Consider the following 18,661-nt stretch of genomic DNA (forward strand, 5'->3'; position numbering starts at 1 on the left):
ATTATAAATAAATTTTAAAATATAATTAAAATGTATAATTAATTTTTTTTTAAAAAAAAGAAAATAAAAAATATAAACAAATTATGTGATGTAGAGAAAGTAGCTAATTTAAATGTGTATTGTTGAGACATTACGTTACTTGTGTTTATTTTAATTTTTTTATCCTACTAAAATTATTATTTTTTTTTTCTCTGAAAATATTGACTTTATTTCTTTTAAGAGTTTGAGTGTATTTAACAAATGGTTGATAATTTTAATTTGGTTAGACAATTCAATTAGTTGTTAACTACTAATTATAATGTTAATTAGTAGAATATATTAGTTATTTATATTAGAGTATATAGTAAAAGAACGACCTGATATTAATTGTACATATGTAAAATGACAATTCAATATATTATTATCAGAAATTTTATGATTTATTTTAGAACATTGATTTAAATATTCAACTGCTTCCAAGATAAAATTTGAAAAACTTAAGAATTCGCTTCGAAATGGTACCAAAAACTCGTTGTCATTCAATTGAATTAGAAATTTTCGAAGCAATTTTAAAGATTTCGAGGCTTAATTCGCCAAATAGTATTAGAAATTTTTGAACCAATTTTTAAAATATTTATAAAAATAAATTCAAAATTAGATTGTTGGAGAAATTTTTCCGGGACAAATATAATTACAATACCTAATGAATAATTAATTACAATTTAATCATAAGATTAATTTTTAATAAGAAAAAAAAAAATTTAAATGACACCTCTTGATTGGAAACTATAGAGAGAATAGGGAGAGAGATAGGACCATACCCAGTCCCGGAGTAGGGTAATTAAACTCCAACACAATAATTCTGCCCTGCAAGGGATGCTGGTGGGTGGTGTAGGGGCTGAACTTATGACCGTGAGGTCACGAGTTCTCACAAATTATGTGGGACGAACGAAAATAAAAACTAGGAACGGATGGAATACTATTTAAAATATTTTATTTTTTATTTGTATATAGCTTATATAATTAGCTACGGATTAAATTTTATCAATTTTGGACGAAAATAATATTTTATGCATATTTTAATTTAAAAAAATAAAATTTTACGTAATAAAAAAAATAAAAAAAAATAGTTTTATATTTATATTAAAATATAAAAATTATTATGCAATTTACCTTTTAAACAAAATATTTGAAATTAAATAAAAATATGTGTCCATCTAAATATATATATATATATTATTAGCACAATTTTTAAAATAATATTTCTTTCTTTTATAAACTAATATTCTACTTTTTTATTTGAAATGTCTACCAATTAGAGCATCTCTTAAGGTTATTTCTCTTATTACTTTATGATTATCTTTTAAGTTTTTACTACAATAACTAGTTATATTTCTTACTTTCTTCATCCCAGATACCGTGTCTGCTACATTGTAGACACAGTACTTATTTTAGGAGGGGTGTAATTAGTAGATAATTAAGAATGTATGAATGAAAATAATTATCATATATTATAAATAATTATAAATTAAAATTAAGATAACTAATTAGTTTAATTAAAATTAAAAAATAAAATTAAAAAACTTAAAATGAGATTAAAGTGTATAATCATTTTCAAAAAGGAAAATGACATGGTATGTGGGACGGATAGAAACGACAACGTGGACATGGTATTTGGGACGGAGGGAGTATTATCTTTAAAATACAGTTATTCACTATTTATTACATTCGTAAAAAACGGATTACCTTTTAACAAAAATTAACAAAAAAATAATTAAATATTATTTAAAGTTTTTTAAAATTATCAATTCAACAGAAATTATTTAATATATATTTTGATTTACTCGAATAATTTTAATTTTTAAAATAGTAAATTATATGTTTAATATATTAAAATTTATATAGATTAAAATTTAAAAATTTAATATAATATTATATAAAAATATTATTAGATAATAAAAAAAATAGAAATATGTATAAATAAATAAATATTTTTTATATATTATGCCATAAAAATATATAAAAATAAATAAATTAGTGTGGATCCTATAGAATAATAAAAGTCTGTTTGGTTTGAGGGTTTATGATGGAAGAAGAGAGAAGGTGAGGGAATTATAAATTTTTTTTTGTGTTTGATTCAAATTTTTTTAGAGGGGAGGGGAGTCAATTTTTTTTTTTTTTTCCCCTCCAATTTGGAGGAATTTGGAGGGGGGATTTTATTAATTTTTTTTTTTTTTATCTAATTGTCTATTATACCTTTTATATATTTTATTAAAAATTTTATAACATCTTTCAAAATTTTAATATTCATTTATTTTATTTTTAATTATATCAAATAAATATTAATATATATTAAAATTATATTATATATTTTAAAATAGTTTTAATTAATTTTTTTAATCAAGTTTAATTATAATATTTTTTAATAAATTACAAATTAGCATATAATTATATCTATAATACTAATATTTTACTTCTTTTGTCTCATGTAATATATGTAAATATGATAATTTAGATAAAATATAATTAGTAAGTAATTAAGAAATGTACTAGTAAAAATCATTATTGTATAGTAAAAATAATTATAAATTAAAATTAAGATAAGTAAATAATTTAATTAATATTAAAAATTATAAAATATAAAATATTTTTATAATATACTTAGTTTATATAATTTTTGTTATAGTGTTTTTATTTATACGTAAAACTATTGTTTATCTTGATTGGTAAATTTAATAAATAACTAATGTATAAATTATTTGATTCTTCTAAGATGTAATAATGTATGAACCAAACACACTATTACAATTTCAATATTTTTTTCCCTCCCTTCACCTCCCCTCCCCCCTCCCTCTCGTATGAACCAAACACGTTATTACAATTTTAATATTTTTTTCCCTCTCTTCAACCCCCCTCCCCTCCCCTCTCCTCGTTTGAACGAAACAAACCCTAAAAGTAATTTGTTGAAAGTGATTACTATAACAAGTGGTAAATAAAGTAATTTAAATATTGAGTTGAATACGACGTAGATGAGAGAGATAAAATAGATAATGAAGTAGATGTAATATTTGTACCGGTTGTTCTTATGTTATAGAAAATAAACTAAGAAGATATATATTACTCCCTCCGTTCCATAACAAAATATTCATTTTTCCATTTTAGTCTGTCCATAATAAAGTATCAATTTCTTTTTTTTAGTAACTGTACTATATACTTAACATTACAAATACCCTTACAACTTACAATATATTACACAAATATCATCACCTCTATATCACACATACTAATAAGGTTATTTTAGTCATTTCTACTATATTTCAATATAATACTAATATTTCTAAAATTATGTGTAAAAAACAAATAGTTATTTACTCGTGGACGGAGTGAGTATAAAAAAAAATAATTTAATATTGAATATAAAATATTAGTGGACGCGTTCAATAGAGTTTATTTGATTCTGTCAAGACCCAATATAGCCCCCCTAAGGCCCAATAGACACTGAAAAAAGGCCCAATTAAATTAAATGGCTCAATGCCGTTACATATGTCGATACGTAGCACTAACTCCGGTGACGGATGCAGGCTGAGCAGTCACAAACATACGGCGGTGTCGCCGGAGGCCGGAGGCGCGGAGATATCACCGAACGTGTCCGAAGCTTTCGGAAGGCGGATCACGTGCTAACACGCCTTGGCGAAGAGTAGTGGGACGCGGAGAGACGGTGATCAACGTTCCTGACAATATCGTCACGTCTTCCTTCGCCATAAATGAACTGTTCAATGATGGTATGTTTCTAATTGGATTTTCTCTCTTTTGTTTCAGTAAAGAAAAATAGTTCGGGCTGCGCTTCGGATTTTGGTACAGCATTGTGCACTTTGCGATGGACGGGAGATTCCTTACCTTTCGGAGCGCTGCACCGGTGATTTTTAGCGTTGGAGTGTTCGATTTGGATTCGAACTCCATCACTTGGGGGATATCAAAGTTCAGGTGATCAAAACCCTAAGCTCGAAGGAATTTTGGCCATTATTCATGCTTATGACTATACGACTTCATGATTTCAGCATTCTGATTGAATCAGTTCACTGTAAAAATATAAGTCATTATTGTAATACAAGTTGTTATTTAGCTTTGAATGGCTTCTGGCTGAACTATAGTGCAATATGTTTTGCATCTAAAAGAAGTCTAACATGAAAACATGAATCCTGTTTTGTTTTCGTTGATATCTTCTGGACTGTATTTACAATTTGAAAGTTAGTTTACTTCGGGGATGCTTTCGAGGGCCGTGGACCATACTTTTGGGGTCACACCACTGCTCTGCTCATCTTCTCCTATGATCTTCATGTGTTCTTTTTTCTGAACGCCCAAAACTCTGTGATCAACTGAAACTCCTCCTTTACTAAGCATTGCCTGTAGCTCTCGTTTGCTGATCACAAGCTTAATTCTCACAACCCGTGCATCTTCCAACACATCGTCTGAAAATTTAACTTTCTTATTGATCTTCTTGATAGGCATGGGAGGTGTAGCTCGTATAGGAACCAGATTCTTCAGTTCATCATTACGGTGAAGGTATTTTACTTCCGAAACCTCTTCAAATATTGCATTATGCGAAGTTTCTGATGGCACTTGATTTGCATCTGTTTCCATTATCTTGACGGCCTTTTCTTGAACAATTAGGCAGTTGCCCATACTTATATGTGTAGGGTAAGATAGGAACTTGAAGGGTTGATGGTAATGAATTTGTTTTTGCTTTAGGAAGGGCATGCATGTGTAGTATTTATATGAGCAGAGCTCTGAGTTTCCCCTTCTATTATAGAATATTTTCAACAAAGCCATCATTCACTTATTGGGGTGTCATCAGCCATGATCTGTAATATGTTTTACTGCTCATAGTCCTTTACCTTAGAGAATTCAAACCTGCCTTTTTACTGTTAAGCTATACTAGCATTTCAACTTGTTTTTGGTGTCTCTTAGTTTGTTCCATATTGGTTTCTTCAACTGTGTGGCTAAAGACTACTTGCAATATCTACATAGTATCCTTCAGTGGATCAAATAGTGTGTATTATTTGAAGATAAAAAGTTACGTTGTGTTCTTTTGTGAGTTTTACCATAAGTTTTTACTGTTTAAATTCTTTTTTTTTTCTAAAAAAACATCAAATCAAATAATTACTCTTCTTTTTTTACATTATATTACAAATTTATTTTACATTCAAAACATCATATCAACCTCTATTTATATCACATCAAACAACTATTCAAATTCAACTTTTTACTATTAAAAAATCCAAACGAATAAACTAAAACCCACAACTAAATACCCTTACAGAGCGAATAGGTGTAGTGGATATATATATATATATATATTTAATGTGCTCAATATGAAATATTATACAAAGATTGAACAATATAACATTTTATTTGTCTAAAGTTATGTTTGTATTAATGTCAGCTTTGAACACATACCTTTGTGCATAAAGGAATGGAACAAACAATTTATTGTAGTTCTATTTTGAGCAAAACTCAGCCTAGTTTTTGTTTATTTAATTGTGGAGAAGTATAAACAAAGATTGTGAGTTAATATCAACTATTATGTGTTTATGTTATTAGGTAGACATTAAATATATATCCATATATATAAATATACGTGCACACACACATTAGTGGGTGACTTTTGTGTACCATTAAGTTGGTAGTTTTTGTAAATTTTTAACTTATAAAATGCTTGTCTAGGTCCACTGGACCTAATGATGCAATTGCCATTGCCTATTGTAAAGATAACAGTTTTCTACACAACTCCGAAATGGGATTGTGAATAGTTAGAACTTATTGACGCAAAGACTTTCGATTCCAGTCAATCAACTCAAATTTTGAGTTCATGTTTGCTCCATGTACAAGGTTGAGTAGTTTGCAATTGCAAATATGAGTTTGTGTACAATCTACTTCCCTTGTAATTAAAGTTCAAGCTTGCTCAAGTTGAATTGAGCTTGAACTTTTATAAATAACAGTCCTAATTATGGCATCCTAGCTGTCATAATGAGTAGAAAATTTAGATAGATTCATTTATTTTGATATACTAACTATATTTTATATTTATGTTGTAATCTTTTTAAAAGCAAACGGCTGTAGGATAATATATGTATTCTAGTCAAACATTACTTGTCATAATTCTTTTTGAATAATACTCCCCCCATCTAATTTTGTTTGTTATTTTTTGCTTTTGGCATGGAGTTCTATTTGAGTATAATTTTGTTCAGTTTGTCCTTATTTTTTCTTTCGATTAATTTTATAAATTGTATTTAGAACTATAAAAGAGAAAAATAATCGATGTAAATAGTCAACAATTTAAACCAAAGTAAAAGAATTTAAATTTAAACAGTGTTTGATGGAACTCACTTTGGAAAATCACCGGCCTGTCGTCAGGTATCTCATCAGCACATAATTAGTGGCGAACTATTGATATGATTGCTGTATGGTAAAGAGTGAATTATTTTTAAAAATTTATTTATTGGGTTGTTACGTGAAAAACGAGGGCGGTTACAAAATTTATTCTTTGGTGGACCAGTTTTTTTTGGTTGTTGTGGTATATTGACATGCAAAGATTAAATGGCGCACTTGGTTGGGATGAATGGTGAGGATAATCTATCCAGTTGACTGATAGTAATTCAGTCAGAACAATCACGCATTTGTCAATCCAAATTGTGGAAGAACAAAAACATCATAAGTGAAAGGTAATAAATGCAATTAATTTTTATGTTTAATGGAGCATATTTTATATGGATTAAATTACCCTACCCCTTCTTCTATATGCCTTCTATACCCTCCAATGACTTGTGTATTTTATTTTTTATTTTTTTTTTAATTTATTTATTTTATAAATATTTACAACTTAGTCCTTCAATTGCAATTTCGTTCCTATTATATTAAAAATATGTATAATAATTAAAACAATCTATTTTCAATGTTATTGATTGAGAGTCTTATTTTCGACTTTCCTATTCATGATTCTGACTCAATGAACGATTCTAACATCATCTTCAACCTCTTTCGGAAAGTTTATGTTGGTTTATAAATTATTTGAATTTGAGAGGATGTTTAGATATTTTCTATATTTTATATACAAATTTGAAATTCTAAAAAATATAACAGGTGCAAAACCATTGGGCTTTGTCCTGGTTGGGCCATTTGGATTTCTTGCCCGTACTAAAACTAAAATAGCAGCAGAAAATTTGACTTTTGAGACAGGTCAACTTTTCTGTTTAAGACAATTCTCAATTTCTGATTGTTTTTGTTGTAAATGTTTTACAGAAAGGAAAGAGACAAGGCTTGTGTAAATTCATGTGGAATAAAAAAGTCACTCGATGAATCTCTTGATTGTTGTTCTTCATCATCTCTTTGTTTGAGTCTTCCCAACATTTGTGCTATTCAAATTGCACAGTTCTGTTGGTAAATGCTGCTTTCTAAGACTGAACCAATTCTTGCTTTTCAAATATTATTCAGACAAGATCATTTACATCTCTCAGTTCCAGCTAAAGCCATTTGAATCTAGTTTGTCGACAGCTTGGATGAGCATCATTTTTCTCATATGTGTTGAGATCCAGTTTAGTGGAAAAGATGGACGGCGGCGGCGGCGCCTTTGTCTCTGGTAATGTTCTCTTCTTCGTATCTGAACTAACTAAATGATTGCTGCTATTCCATTCACTACTCTGATGACCTATGGACATTGTTAAACCACTGAAGTTTGTTTGTGTCATGTTGTTGTTTTCCATTGTAAGAAAATTTATTACATCCTTTGTGTCCTCACACCATTGATGATGTTCTTCCTTTTTCAGTAGGTTCCCTGCATTGCAGTTCATCTGTGTTTCTGTAGATGCTCTGAATTTTTTAGCTGTTGACCAATCTGCTGGTTGAGAGGTATCGTTGATTCCCGAGAAGGAAGGATTCAGACATTGGGTTGATACCTTGGAAACCAGAGCAGACAATTGAACCTTAGCTGCTTCCACACCGATCGTTCCCAAGCTCTGTCTTCCGAGTGTTTCCTCGGCTTTTTCAAGCACAGCCTGCAAATACTTGCCTTGAGCTTCTATACGCTGCTGGAGTCGACGCTGAATCTGTAAACATGAAGTAAGCCTTGTCATAACATCAGGTTCAGTTACATTTTATTGATTGTGCATTTGATTTCTTACAGATGAACTTAGAACATATTTTTCTCATGGTTGATGGATTCGTTAGTCGAATACTAGGATAAAATTAAAATTCCTGCCTATGTTCTAACCAATTGGAATATATTGTCTTCGCTGTTTACCTCAAGTTGTTCGTGTAATCTTTGCTGCACTTCGATTTGCATTTGCATTGTGTCACCTAAGGGCATGTGTCTGCCAAAACCGTAACAACATCTACTAAATAAACTCGAAACTACGCCAAAAAAACAAACAATGTTCTAAGATTTTGGTTCTTACTTTGTTGTCTGGGCTTCGATGCTTTGTGTCCTAATCTGAGTTCCATTCATTTCAGTTATTCTATCTGCTGTGTCTGCTATCAAAATATAATTGAATTTCTCACATTATATCTATCTATGTGTGTGTTTTCGATACTTTATGTTCAAGCAATTTAAAGATTCTCTTACAAGCTTTATTTCCTCCATTGTTAGCTTGTCCAAGAACATTCTTACTGAGTCTGTATTTCTGCAAGAAAAGTTAAGAATGTAAGAAGCATTTTGCAGAGATCGAATATTGTTCAGTTGGGAGTACCTGAAGATGGCTCTTCAAATGGTACAAGGTTAATCCTTGAATCCCCATAAGTTTCAAGACTGCTTTCGGAGTAGCTTCTGCAATGCGATATATTTAGTCGAATGCAGCAAGACAACATTGTTTGGTACTCGTAAAGTTAAAAAAAATTATTACAATCCCTTCTTACTTTCAGCTCCTCCCAACTGGTTTACTGCTTCGACAAAACGCTCATGGAGGTCGGGAGTCCATTTTAGCCTCGGCTTGGCATCGGTGGAAAGCATCAGCCTTGATGAAAGGTGAGGGCTCTTTCCTTGCTGATAATACATACACATATATATATATCGGATCGTTTGATAATCTGATGTTATATATCTTCCACTGCTCTTATATTTCACTCCTCGCTGAATGTTGTGTTTGAGGATGTCTTATAAGGACAGGGGACGAAAAAAGAAGGATGCGAGAGTAGGGGACAAGCGAGGCATAGAATCTCGGACAAGGTGAAAAAACAGTAAGATCCAATCCAATCTTATCACCGAGGCGAAAAGCTATCACACACTTCGTTTATTTCTTGCATTGCATTCGTAGGTCCTTACATGCAACAATAGCATACTGAAAATTCTCTGAGAAATTTTTTAAATTTGTTTATAGTTCGTCGAGGAATAGATCCACATCCTTATTCTTTCTTTTCGTTGCACGCATACTTGTCAACTGCAGAGAGAGACTACGAACCGGATTCCCCGCACCAACGGTGGAATCTTGTCCTTGCACTAATATAGATTGCGAGAATCCACTACATATTATGTCCTAAAACATACTGAGTTTCAGAAGATTCTGTTGACTGAAGCATCGGATACATAGAGAAAAAGAAAGAAAGAATTCTATGCATATAGATGCTTCCTTTCGACTTTTGTTTGGGTAACAAATGTATTTGTTTCCTTCTTACTCAGTATGTCCTATTTAGTTTCGTCGTGTCATGATCAGTTAGTGTAATGTCTCGACCTAACATTAGATCTTGGATGTTGTCTTGAGGCTAAGAACGACGTGTCGAATACATTCCTTTTTGTCTCCTTTGGTAAGTTTGGTACATATTCATCCTAGAGGGTGGGAGACGAGGTCCCCGGTTAGATCTTTAAAATTCTTGAAATGGCATCAAGAACTATCTGGTCCCGACTCATGGGAACCTTTCGAAGAGAAAGTAATTAAAGTGATTGTACTCGATCCAATTCTTGCATCTGCTACTCGGACATGAACCTAGTATGCATAACAACATTGTCTTGTGATTATCATTAGTATTAATCTTTACGTTACATTGATATGTTCTTTGTAATATCTTTGCCTTTTACTTGATGCTCAGCTCAGGATTGAAGATCGAAACAATGGCGCGCTCCGAGGTTGTCATGGAGCAACAAAAGTCATCCATTCGACGACATTGCTTGTAAGTCGTTGCTCGCATTCAATCTGTAAGGAATGTGTGATTCTTCTGGTTTGATCTCCCTTTTCCTTTGGACTCGTCAACGTACTTTTGGTTATACATTTGTATTATATATATCCCGGTAAAAATGACGATGACGACGACGGAATCGTATTCGATGCAGGGGAGGGAAAGTGATGGAGGGAATCAGAACTCAAAGTAAAGAAGGATTCTTCAAGTCAGGAATGTTTTGCTTTTTCCTTTGCTGCTGTTAAGGCCACACAACACAACACAATGGGTTCTCTCTTTATCCCTCTTTTATTTTCTTTTTCTTTTTATTTTCTTTTGCCAAAGTTTAATTAAATTGAAAGATGCCCTTATCTTTGTGTGATTAATTTACCTGTTAATTTAATTTAATTTAATTTATTTTTTGTATTCTTTGCTTATATATGATATGATGTGTATGTATGTCCTTATCTTCAAAATTTGGCCTATTTGGTGTGCTGACATTCCCGTTTGTCAAAATTGACAAGTTTATGGTATTTGGATTGGATGATAATTTGTGTTAAAATGTCTTGTGTGGCTTTTGATTGATAGGTTTTCATTAGGAAGCCTTAATTGAAATTGAAGTGATTTATTTTCAAATATATATCTTGTCATTGCAATAAAAAATAAATATTTAATTACAGTTTGAACTCATGACCTCGATCACAAATTCAATCCCAACCATGCCATGGAAAGTCCTATTTATAGGTCTTTATTTTTATGATTAATATTAATGCAGTTTTGGGGTTACCCAAAATTATTTTGAAGTTTATCTTAGTATTATGAATTTTGAGGTTTTAATAGTTTTGAGACTTGTGTAATTTATAAGTGAACTATTAAATTATTAAATGATTTTTGATACGTTCTTATTTAGTGTAAAATAAATATTTGATTGAATGTATTTGATTTTTTATTTTTTTAAATGGTAAATACATTATAGTAAAGTGGGCCGAACTTTTGCCTAATGGAGCTAAAGTGTTGACCTGGGCTGGATTTTGTGAAATGGGCGGGCCTCCTAAAGTGGGCCGGATTTAGTATAATAAACCGGGTTTGTGAATGTGGATTAAGCGGGCTGGGCTTATATAATAAAAATATGGGCCCATAGAGTTAGGGCAATGTGCTTCCCCCCCTTCTAAATTGATTAAATTATTGAAGCAATCGAATTTGGCATCCAATTAATGTTGGAAACTGGAGTTGGGTATATTTTAATTTAAAGATAAAATTCTTTTTATAAGCCTTTAATATAAAATTATAAAAATTCATTCGTAAGGTGTTGCATTATAACCTTTATGTTGTACACATAATCAATACGCCTACATAAATGGATGCATTTAATCAAATCAGCATAAAGGCTACACAGAGGTCTTGTTGGCAATTTCATAGCCATCTGTTATCATCTCCATTTAATATATATATGTGTATGTTTCACAATGTAAAAAGAAGAAAATGCATGAAGGAAACAAACATTTACAGTTACTCCACCAAATCTTCTCGTCAACAATATCATACATACATTTATATATACATACATACATTATATAATATAATATATATACAATAGCCTACATACTATATACATATATATATATACACACTCACACACACGTCTATATATATATATATTTACTTATATATTACATACAATATATAATATACAAAATATAAAATAGTGGTTAGCTGTATAAATAATTAATATTTCTATTGGCTAATTCTATAATAATATTACAATATTTTACTATTATTATTATTATTATTTTAAAAAATAAGATTAAGAAAAGGCGTATAGTTGAACTATTTATGTTCTTCATGTAACATTCAAGTAATCATTACCTATGGAATGCTCATATGGGAAAGTTGACATTCTTTCTTTTTATATTAAGTGAACAAATCTAACTAATCAATATTTAATTTTCTTTATGAAAAAAAAATTCATTTTAAGTTAAGCTTTACTTGTTTGAAAATATTTTATATAATATTTTAGATTTAAATAGTATTAAATATGATGATATTGTTAATTTGCTCAATAATAATAGTAATAACATTGTAGGGCAAAATTCATTCACATTCTCTACTGAAATTTATTTATTTATTTTTATAATTTCACTTTTTACTATGATTTTTTTGTTATCTAGAAATTTTAAAATCTAAAAAATTCTTATACACTGAACAAATGCAATTAAATATTTTAAAAATAAAATAAAAATATATTTAATTATTATTTTACGAAAGAATAAGTAATATTAAAAAGCTATATTACCAACACTTAAGCTCAAGTAGCTAAAAAATATGCAATTAGTCACACCAACTAATTTTACAATAATTATATGACAGGTAGTTCTTTTTATCGCATAACTACGTCCTCGAGCTCGGGACTTGAATTTCTTCGTACTAGTATCCTCGTTAACCTCAACTTTACTAATTAGTAAATTGAATAAACTAATTAACAATCACCATGTGATGTTTTAAATCAATAGTAAAACATAAATATAATACTTTTAGAATAAATTTAAATGATTGAGTAATAAAATAATCATAAAAATTCTACTAAACAAAATTAAACAAACATACCCTAATTAAATACTAATCCCTCCGTACTAGAACTATAGTTTGGGTTGTGTTTGACACGAGATTTAAGTAATATTGATATTACATTGGTAGTGGATAAAAATATGAATAAATAACTTTTTTACCCTTGTGAGTGTACTTGCGTAAAAAGCGTGGTAATTGTCTAATATTAGTAAAAAAATAAATATAGTTTTACAGTGATATAGTTATTTATGGAAATGATACATTGATTTGGTACAGATAAAAATAGTAAAGAAAAATTATTATAAAGATAGTTTTACAATGATATAGTTATTTATGAAAATGATACATTGATTTGGTACAGATAAAAATAGTAAAGAAAAATTATTATAAAGATAGTTTTACAGTGATATAGTTATTTATGAAAATAATACATTGCTTTGGTACAGATAAAAATAGTAAAAAAAAATTATTATATTAGAACAGAGGGAGTATCTATTATCTTAAATTTAACCGTATCATTTAAAATGAAACTGCTGGAGATTATAATTCTTAGTTTAGGTCTGCTCGTCAGCAAATCAATTTTGTACATGTGAGGTGAGCGCAGCATCGTAATCATCGCCTGGCTGGCGGCTTTGGGGTGTAAAACGTCGTCGTTTTGATTTTGAGATGTGTCAGAATTCAGCTGTTATAAATACCGCGGCAGAGATCGAGCAGCAGTCACTGCGTTTTCGTGGGAGGAGGGACACACAATGGCTGCTGTCGATTGAGCGATGGTCGGGACAGGAACAAAGTAAGTCAAATTATGAGTTTTTTCCGATTTTTAAATTCAATTTTGTTTTTGCTGATTTTGATTATTTCTGTTTGATGAGATGCCCAATTCAATTTAGGGTTTTGAAATATATATATACACGATGGTGATGAACCCTAGGTTTTAAAATATTTTTATATATTGGGTTTAGGGTTTGGATTTTGTATTAACATCGAAAAACTTGTTTAATTGGTCAGGTTTTTCTTAGTTAAACATGATAGATTGAAGTTTACCTAGGTTTTATATCTTTTTTTGGGAATTCATGGAGAAGCTATTATTATTATTATATTATTATTTTTTGTTTTAATTTGCTTCTTGATCATTGGATTGGATTCTATTTACAGCACAATAATTATTATTATTAATAATTTGCTTCTTGATCATTGGATTGGATTCTATTTACAGCACATCAATTGCTAGGATTGTGTACTTACAGAAACTAATTGAAGTTCACTTTAGGGTTTTTACTTATAGAAACCAATTGCTAATACAAGAAAAAAAAAAAAATGAAGAAGAAAAATCCAAATACTAATTTTCTAATTGATTGTTGAACTCTGCTTTGATGATTGGGTTTTATAAATCTTCTCTTTTTCTTGAACAAGATGATTTTAAGTTCATTTAGCATTTTTGTACTTTTCTGGTAGAAACTCAACTCTTGTTTAAGAAAGAAAAACCTAAAATGTTGTTTTTAATTTGTTTATTGATCATTGGAATTTGTTATGATAATTTGTGTCGATCACGACTCGACTATAATGTTAAACTTACTATAGTAATTCTGTAATTGTATTTAACATATTGCTTTCATATATTTTTATGTTATAAATTGACGGTGTTATGTAAATATATCATTTTTTTTACTTTTGTATGGACAAATATATATAGTTTTTAGATAATTTTTATCGCATTTGTTTAATGTTTGAAAACATATATTTGTTGCATTCACTTTAATGAACTCATTCTAAGAAACTATATTTCTTGCATTCGGTGTTTTGTCGCATTCATTTTAATGAATTCATAATTCCGACAAAGTATATTTCTTGCATTCGTGTTTTGTCGCATTCACTTTGATAAACTTGTTTTTTTAGTTATGAGTTTCTATGTGACAATGTTAACTATACCGTGTGTTTGTTTGAAGGATTTTGGTGGATTTCCAGTATTCATCCAATTTTTTTCCCCCAAAAATATCAAATCAAACACCTATTTTTCATTTTTTATATTATACTAAAAATCAATTTTACATTCAAAACATCACATCAAACCCTATTTATATCACATCATACAACTATTCAAATTCAAAATTTTTACTATTCAAATCCCAACTCAAAATCCAAACCCCCAAACAAACACACCCTAAAGTAAAATGAGATCTAACTTAATGTTGTTGTGTACATATAAGCAGGTTTTAAAGTGGAAAAATGTTTCTAAGACGGAGCAAGAGGCTCAATGAGTAAGTTTCTAAATCTATTATTTTCTACTAGAATATTAAATTTTTAGACTTCTTTGTTCAATTAAGAATACATCTTAATTGAGACAAATACTTTTTAGTTTGAATGTTGAAAAATTTACAGTAAATTTCAATTTTGATCTTCATGGATTTTTAATCCATGTTTCTTTATAGCCTTCTTCACTTAATTTTTATCTTTAAAGATTTTTTTTTTTTAAACTAATCACACATTCTTATTTAATTAAATTATTTATTTTTTTTGCACTTGTTTTGCTTGTCACACTCACTTTCATTAACTCTTTGCCTTCTGATTTTTTTTTTTTTTTTTTATCAGAAATATAATCCTCTACACCAACAAGTCATGTGTCTACTTTTGTTCGACTCGTTTGTCTGAATCATAGACATTACAGTTCATTTGTTATCATTTTTGTTTTCTTCATTATGGTTTATTTTGTGTTTCATTACTAGCAGATTGGCTAACACAAGCGGCAGCAACAACAGAGTTTCGAATGAGACAGCAGAGCAAGAGGCAAGATCTGATCTTTCAAAAGAGGTTCTGGAATTGATTCTTTCGCGGTTAAGCCTCATAGACAACATCCGCGCATCTGTTGTCTGCAAGAATTGGCTGGCTGCTGCTGTTTCGGTTCGGAAGATAAACAAAATTCCATGGCCGATGGATATCCCTGAACGCAGCTGGTTCTTCAGCTTTTATGATCTAACACAAGGCAAAACACATTGGCTTACATTGCCAGGGCTAAGACCTGCTGCCATCTACTATGTCAAGTATGGTTGGTTGCTTAGTTTCGACCATTACACTTGCCGACTCTTTTTCACAAATCCATATACTCGGACAGAGATAGAATGCCCCAAACTAGAAGGGAATTGGAATAAAGTGGCCTTTTCTGCTCCTCCAACATTGCCGAGTTGTATAGTCTTCACAGTGGATGAGGTGACACCCGACTCTGTTGCCATCCACACTTGCCACCCGGGGGACAAAGAATGGACTACCATGGTATGTGAAAACAACCGTAACTTTTGTTGCAGCCTATATAATAGGATTGTTGTCTGCAACGGAATTTTTTATAGTCTCAGTACAACTGGTTGGGTGGGGGTTTACCATACAGAACAATGTTCTTGGAAAGTTCTCCCGATCAGTCCCCCTAATTGTTTGGAGATTCCACCCGTTGGTGATTGGTGGAAACAAAGATTTTTAGCGGAGTATGATGGTGAGATTGTCGCGGTGTATGCTCAGATCGGCGTTGTAGCAGCTGTATATAGGTTAGATGAAGTCCATGGGTTTTGGGAGAAAATAGAGGATCTGAATGGAAGGACTTTCTTTGCTAGCTTAGTAACTTCCTATATCAAAGCAGATTTGCCGGGAAAAATGGGGGACAATATTTATTTCCCAAGGGTTCAATTTCACAAGCAGCACCGCATCATGTATTCAATGCGCAAGAGAAGATACTATCCGGGAGTGAAGGCTTTCGACCTCAGCGATGAGTCTCTTCTTACCAACTTTTGGATTGATTCCCCTGAAGGTCCTATAGGCGGTTCTTGAGACATTGATTATTGTAGAAAATGGTCGCGTAAGAGTACTTGTCTCAGACTTAAACTATCATTCGATTTCTTTTCTCTTTTATTTTCTTGAGTTTAAGAACTCGGCCATCTATATGTTGTGTTGAATATTAAACGATTATCTTATCTAAAAATTTAAATTTTAGAGATATACACATCATTAATTATTTTATAGTCAAGAAACATTGAGAATGTGCATAAATGCGCCAAAACCATTCATGATTTGTGAATGCTGGATAGTGTGATTGAGAATGCGCATAAATGGCATCAATTAGTCCTTCGCCTTCTTTTGCACCATTTTTGGATTACCTTTTTTTTTTTTTTTTTTTTTTTTTAATGTCTCATTCCAAGTTTGAAGTATATTGTGTATATTCCAATGCTGATAAATTATATGTTTAAATAGGATCCCATAAATCAATAATTCAGCATTGCTGAATTTAATTAAGACAATCGATTCAAAAAATACATTTAAATCGACTAAACTATCCTTGTTCTTACTCAATTTACATGTTGAATTATTTTTTCACATTAGCATATTATCCAAGACCTTATATCTTACAGATTTATTACAAATCCTCACCATTATTATACAATTATGACCTATTTATTAATGCACTTACCCAATTAGAAATTTTTATTAAGGTAACAACCGGAGAACAACAAAAATCGAAAAATGACAAAAATACCATATAATATGCTCATTTCTTAAATTCAAGCATTACTGAAATACAATTTTAAAAACAATAAAAACCAACATATAATTCGAGAACAACAAAAACCGAAAAATGACAAAAATCGAGCACCTGAATTGCAATCGGAAAACACACATAAGCACACTAGAAACAGAATCAAGGCATAAATTATCGCACTCGAAAAACACAATCAATGAACAAACCGAAGTGGATGATTTCTTCGAAAAAATTCCATCAAAAATTTTTGAAATAAAATATAGTAAGTTAACCGTAGATTTATTACAAATCCGCTTGAAATAAATGGCAACTAAATAAAGTAAGGACGTTTAGCTGTTTCATGTGAGAGAACCTGGTGTAATGCACCAGCCACGGAGTAGCATTTCCATTTCCAGAACTTCAGTATTGCGCAACAGTCAGTCCAATCTGTCTTAATCAGCAAGGTCGCTTTGCGTTTATTCTGCTCAGCTCATCTCAGCTCTTCCACAATCATGTCTTAAAGGAGGAGCAATCGATCGAATAAAAAGTATGGTTTCTTCATTTTGTAAATTCGTGATTAAGCTCAGTAGCTGCAGTTTAGTGTTTTCCTTTTCACCTGTGGTTGATTGGTGTTTGAATCGAAAATCAGTTGGAACTTATAAGGAATTAAACCCTAAGCTCAGGATATGTCGTGTCGATATAATTGAGATAATAAAATAAAGCTAATTATATCTTACATGATTCCATTAGCACTGTCAGATTCTTCTGATCCGCGACTTAATTGGGAGTAGTGTGTTCTTCGAGCCTATGGCGCAACTCCTCATGAGAAAATCGGTAGGGTTTCTGCGTTGCTCATATGAAAAGTAATGGACGCTGCGCAACTTAAACCTGCGATTACAACCCTGATTTATATCCGTTATTATTATATTCTAATAGATCGCTTAATCTGACTGATAGTCTATTAGTTACATTTAACCTGGATATTTAATCCAAACAAACTCTGAGATTGGCTTGGACATGATTTCAATGAAGTACGTACGATTTGGTGTGTTTGAAACTTAATTTCTGTGGAATTTGCTCGATTTGGCGTGTTGTTTTTGCCTTTGCACATTTGAAAATGGTGTTGGGGTTGGATAGGCCTCTTCTTAATAGAACAAGGGATTTTTGTTAGTTTAATTTTTATGTTTTAGGGTTTGGGCATCAGCAGTGTCTTAATTGTTCCAATTAATATCAAAATCATTAATGTTGGTTATTATGGAATTGATTTGGAACTCATCATTTTATTTCAAAATCAGTTGTGTTTGAAGTGTCCCAATTAGTACATTACCTTTGGTTTAATTCTTCCAATTGCAGATAATCCCAAAATATTCCAAAACAAAAGATGATTATAGAACAAATCATGTCCTCATTAAGCTCTGGGGACAAAGGTCGAGCTAGCTGTGTTTGTCGAAAATGGCGAGACATAGCAACGTCTCTCAAAAA

General features: G+C 30.8%; 1 protein-coding gene and 1 pseudogene across 4 annotated transcripts; one reads left to right on the forward strand and one right to left on the reverse strand.

Moving 5' to 3' along the window:
- Window positions 1-7,296: 7,296 nt before the first annotated feature.
- Window positions 7,297-9,031, reverse strand: LOC127263409 (myb-related protein 2-like; annotated as a pseudogene).
- A 4,258-nt stretch (window positions 9,032-13,289) lies between these two features.
- On the forward strand, window positions 13,290-16,621 carry LOC127263898 (F-box/kelch-repeat protein At1g57790-like). Of its 4 annotated transcripts, none has more exons than XM_051293188.1 (3): window positions 13,290-13,474; window positions 14,892-14,939; window positions 15,405-16,621. In XM_051293188.1, the coding sequence occupies exons 2-3, from the start codon at window positions 14,908-14,910 to the stop codon at window positions 16,492-16,494; spliced, it is 1,122 nt and encodes a 373-aa protein (XP_051149145.1). In that variant the 5' UTR covers window positions 13,290-13,474; window positions 14,892-14,907; the 3' UTR covers window positions 16,495-16,621. The 4 variants fall into 4 exon arrangements, with proteins under 4 accessions (XP_051149145.1, XP_051149147.1, XP_051149148.1 ...); XM_051293189.1 differs by having other exon boundaries at window positions 13,291-13,474; window positions 15,408-16,621; XM_051293190.1 differs by lacking the exon at window positions 14,892-14,939.
- The last annotated feature ends 2,040 nt before the right edge of the window (window positions 16,622-18,661 follow it).

The sequence above is a fragment of the Andrographis paniculata genome, unplaced genomic scaffold (genome assembly GCF_009805555.1).
Source record: "Andrographis paniculata isolate CXL003 unplaced genomic scaffold, ASM980555v1 Contig69END, whole genome shotgun sequence".
Classification (NCBI taxonomy): domain Eukaryota; kingdom Viridiplantae; phylum Streptophyta; class Magnoliopsida; order Lamiales; family Acanthaceae; genus Andrographis; species Andrographis paniculata.

Coding starts and splice junctions, on each gene's coding strand:
- LOC127263898 (XM_051293188.1), top strand. CDS start 14,908: ATGTTTCTAAGACGGAGCAAGAGGCTCAATGA. Junction 14,940..15,404: donor CGGAGCAAGAGGCTCAATGA/GTAAGTTTCTAA, acceptor TTTCATTACTAG/CAGATTGGCTAACACAAGCG.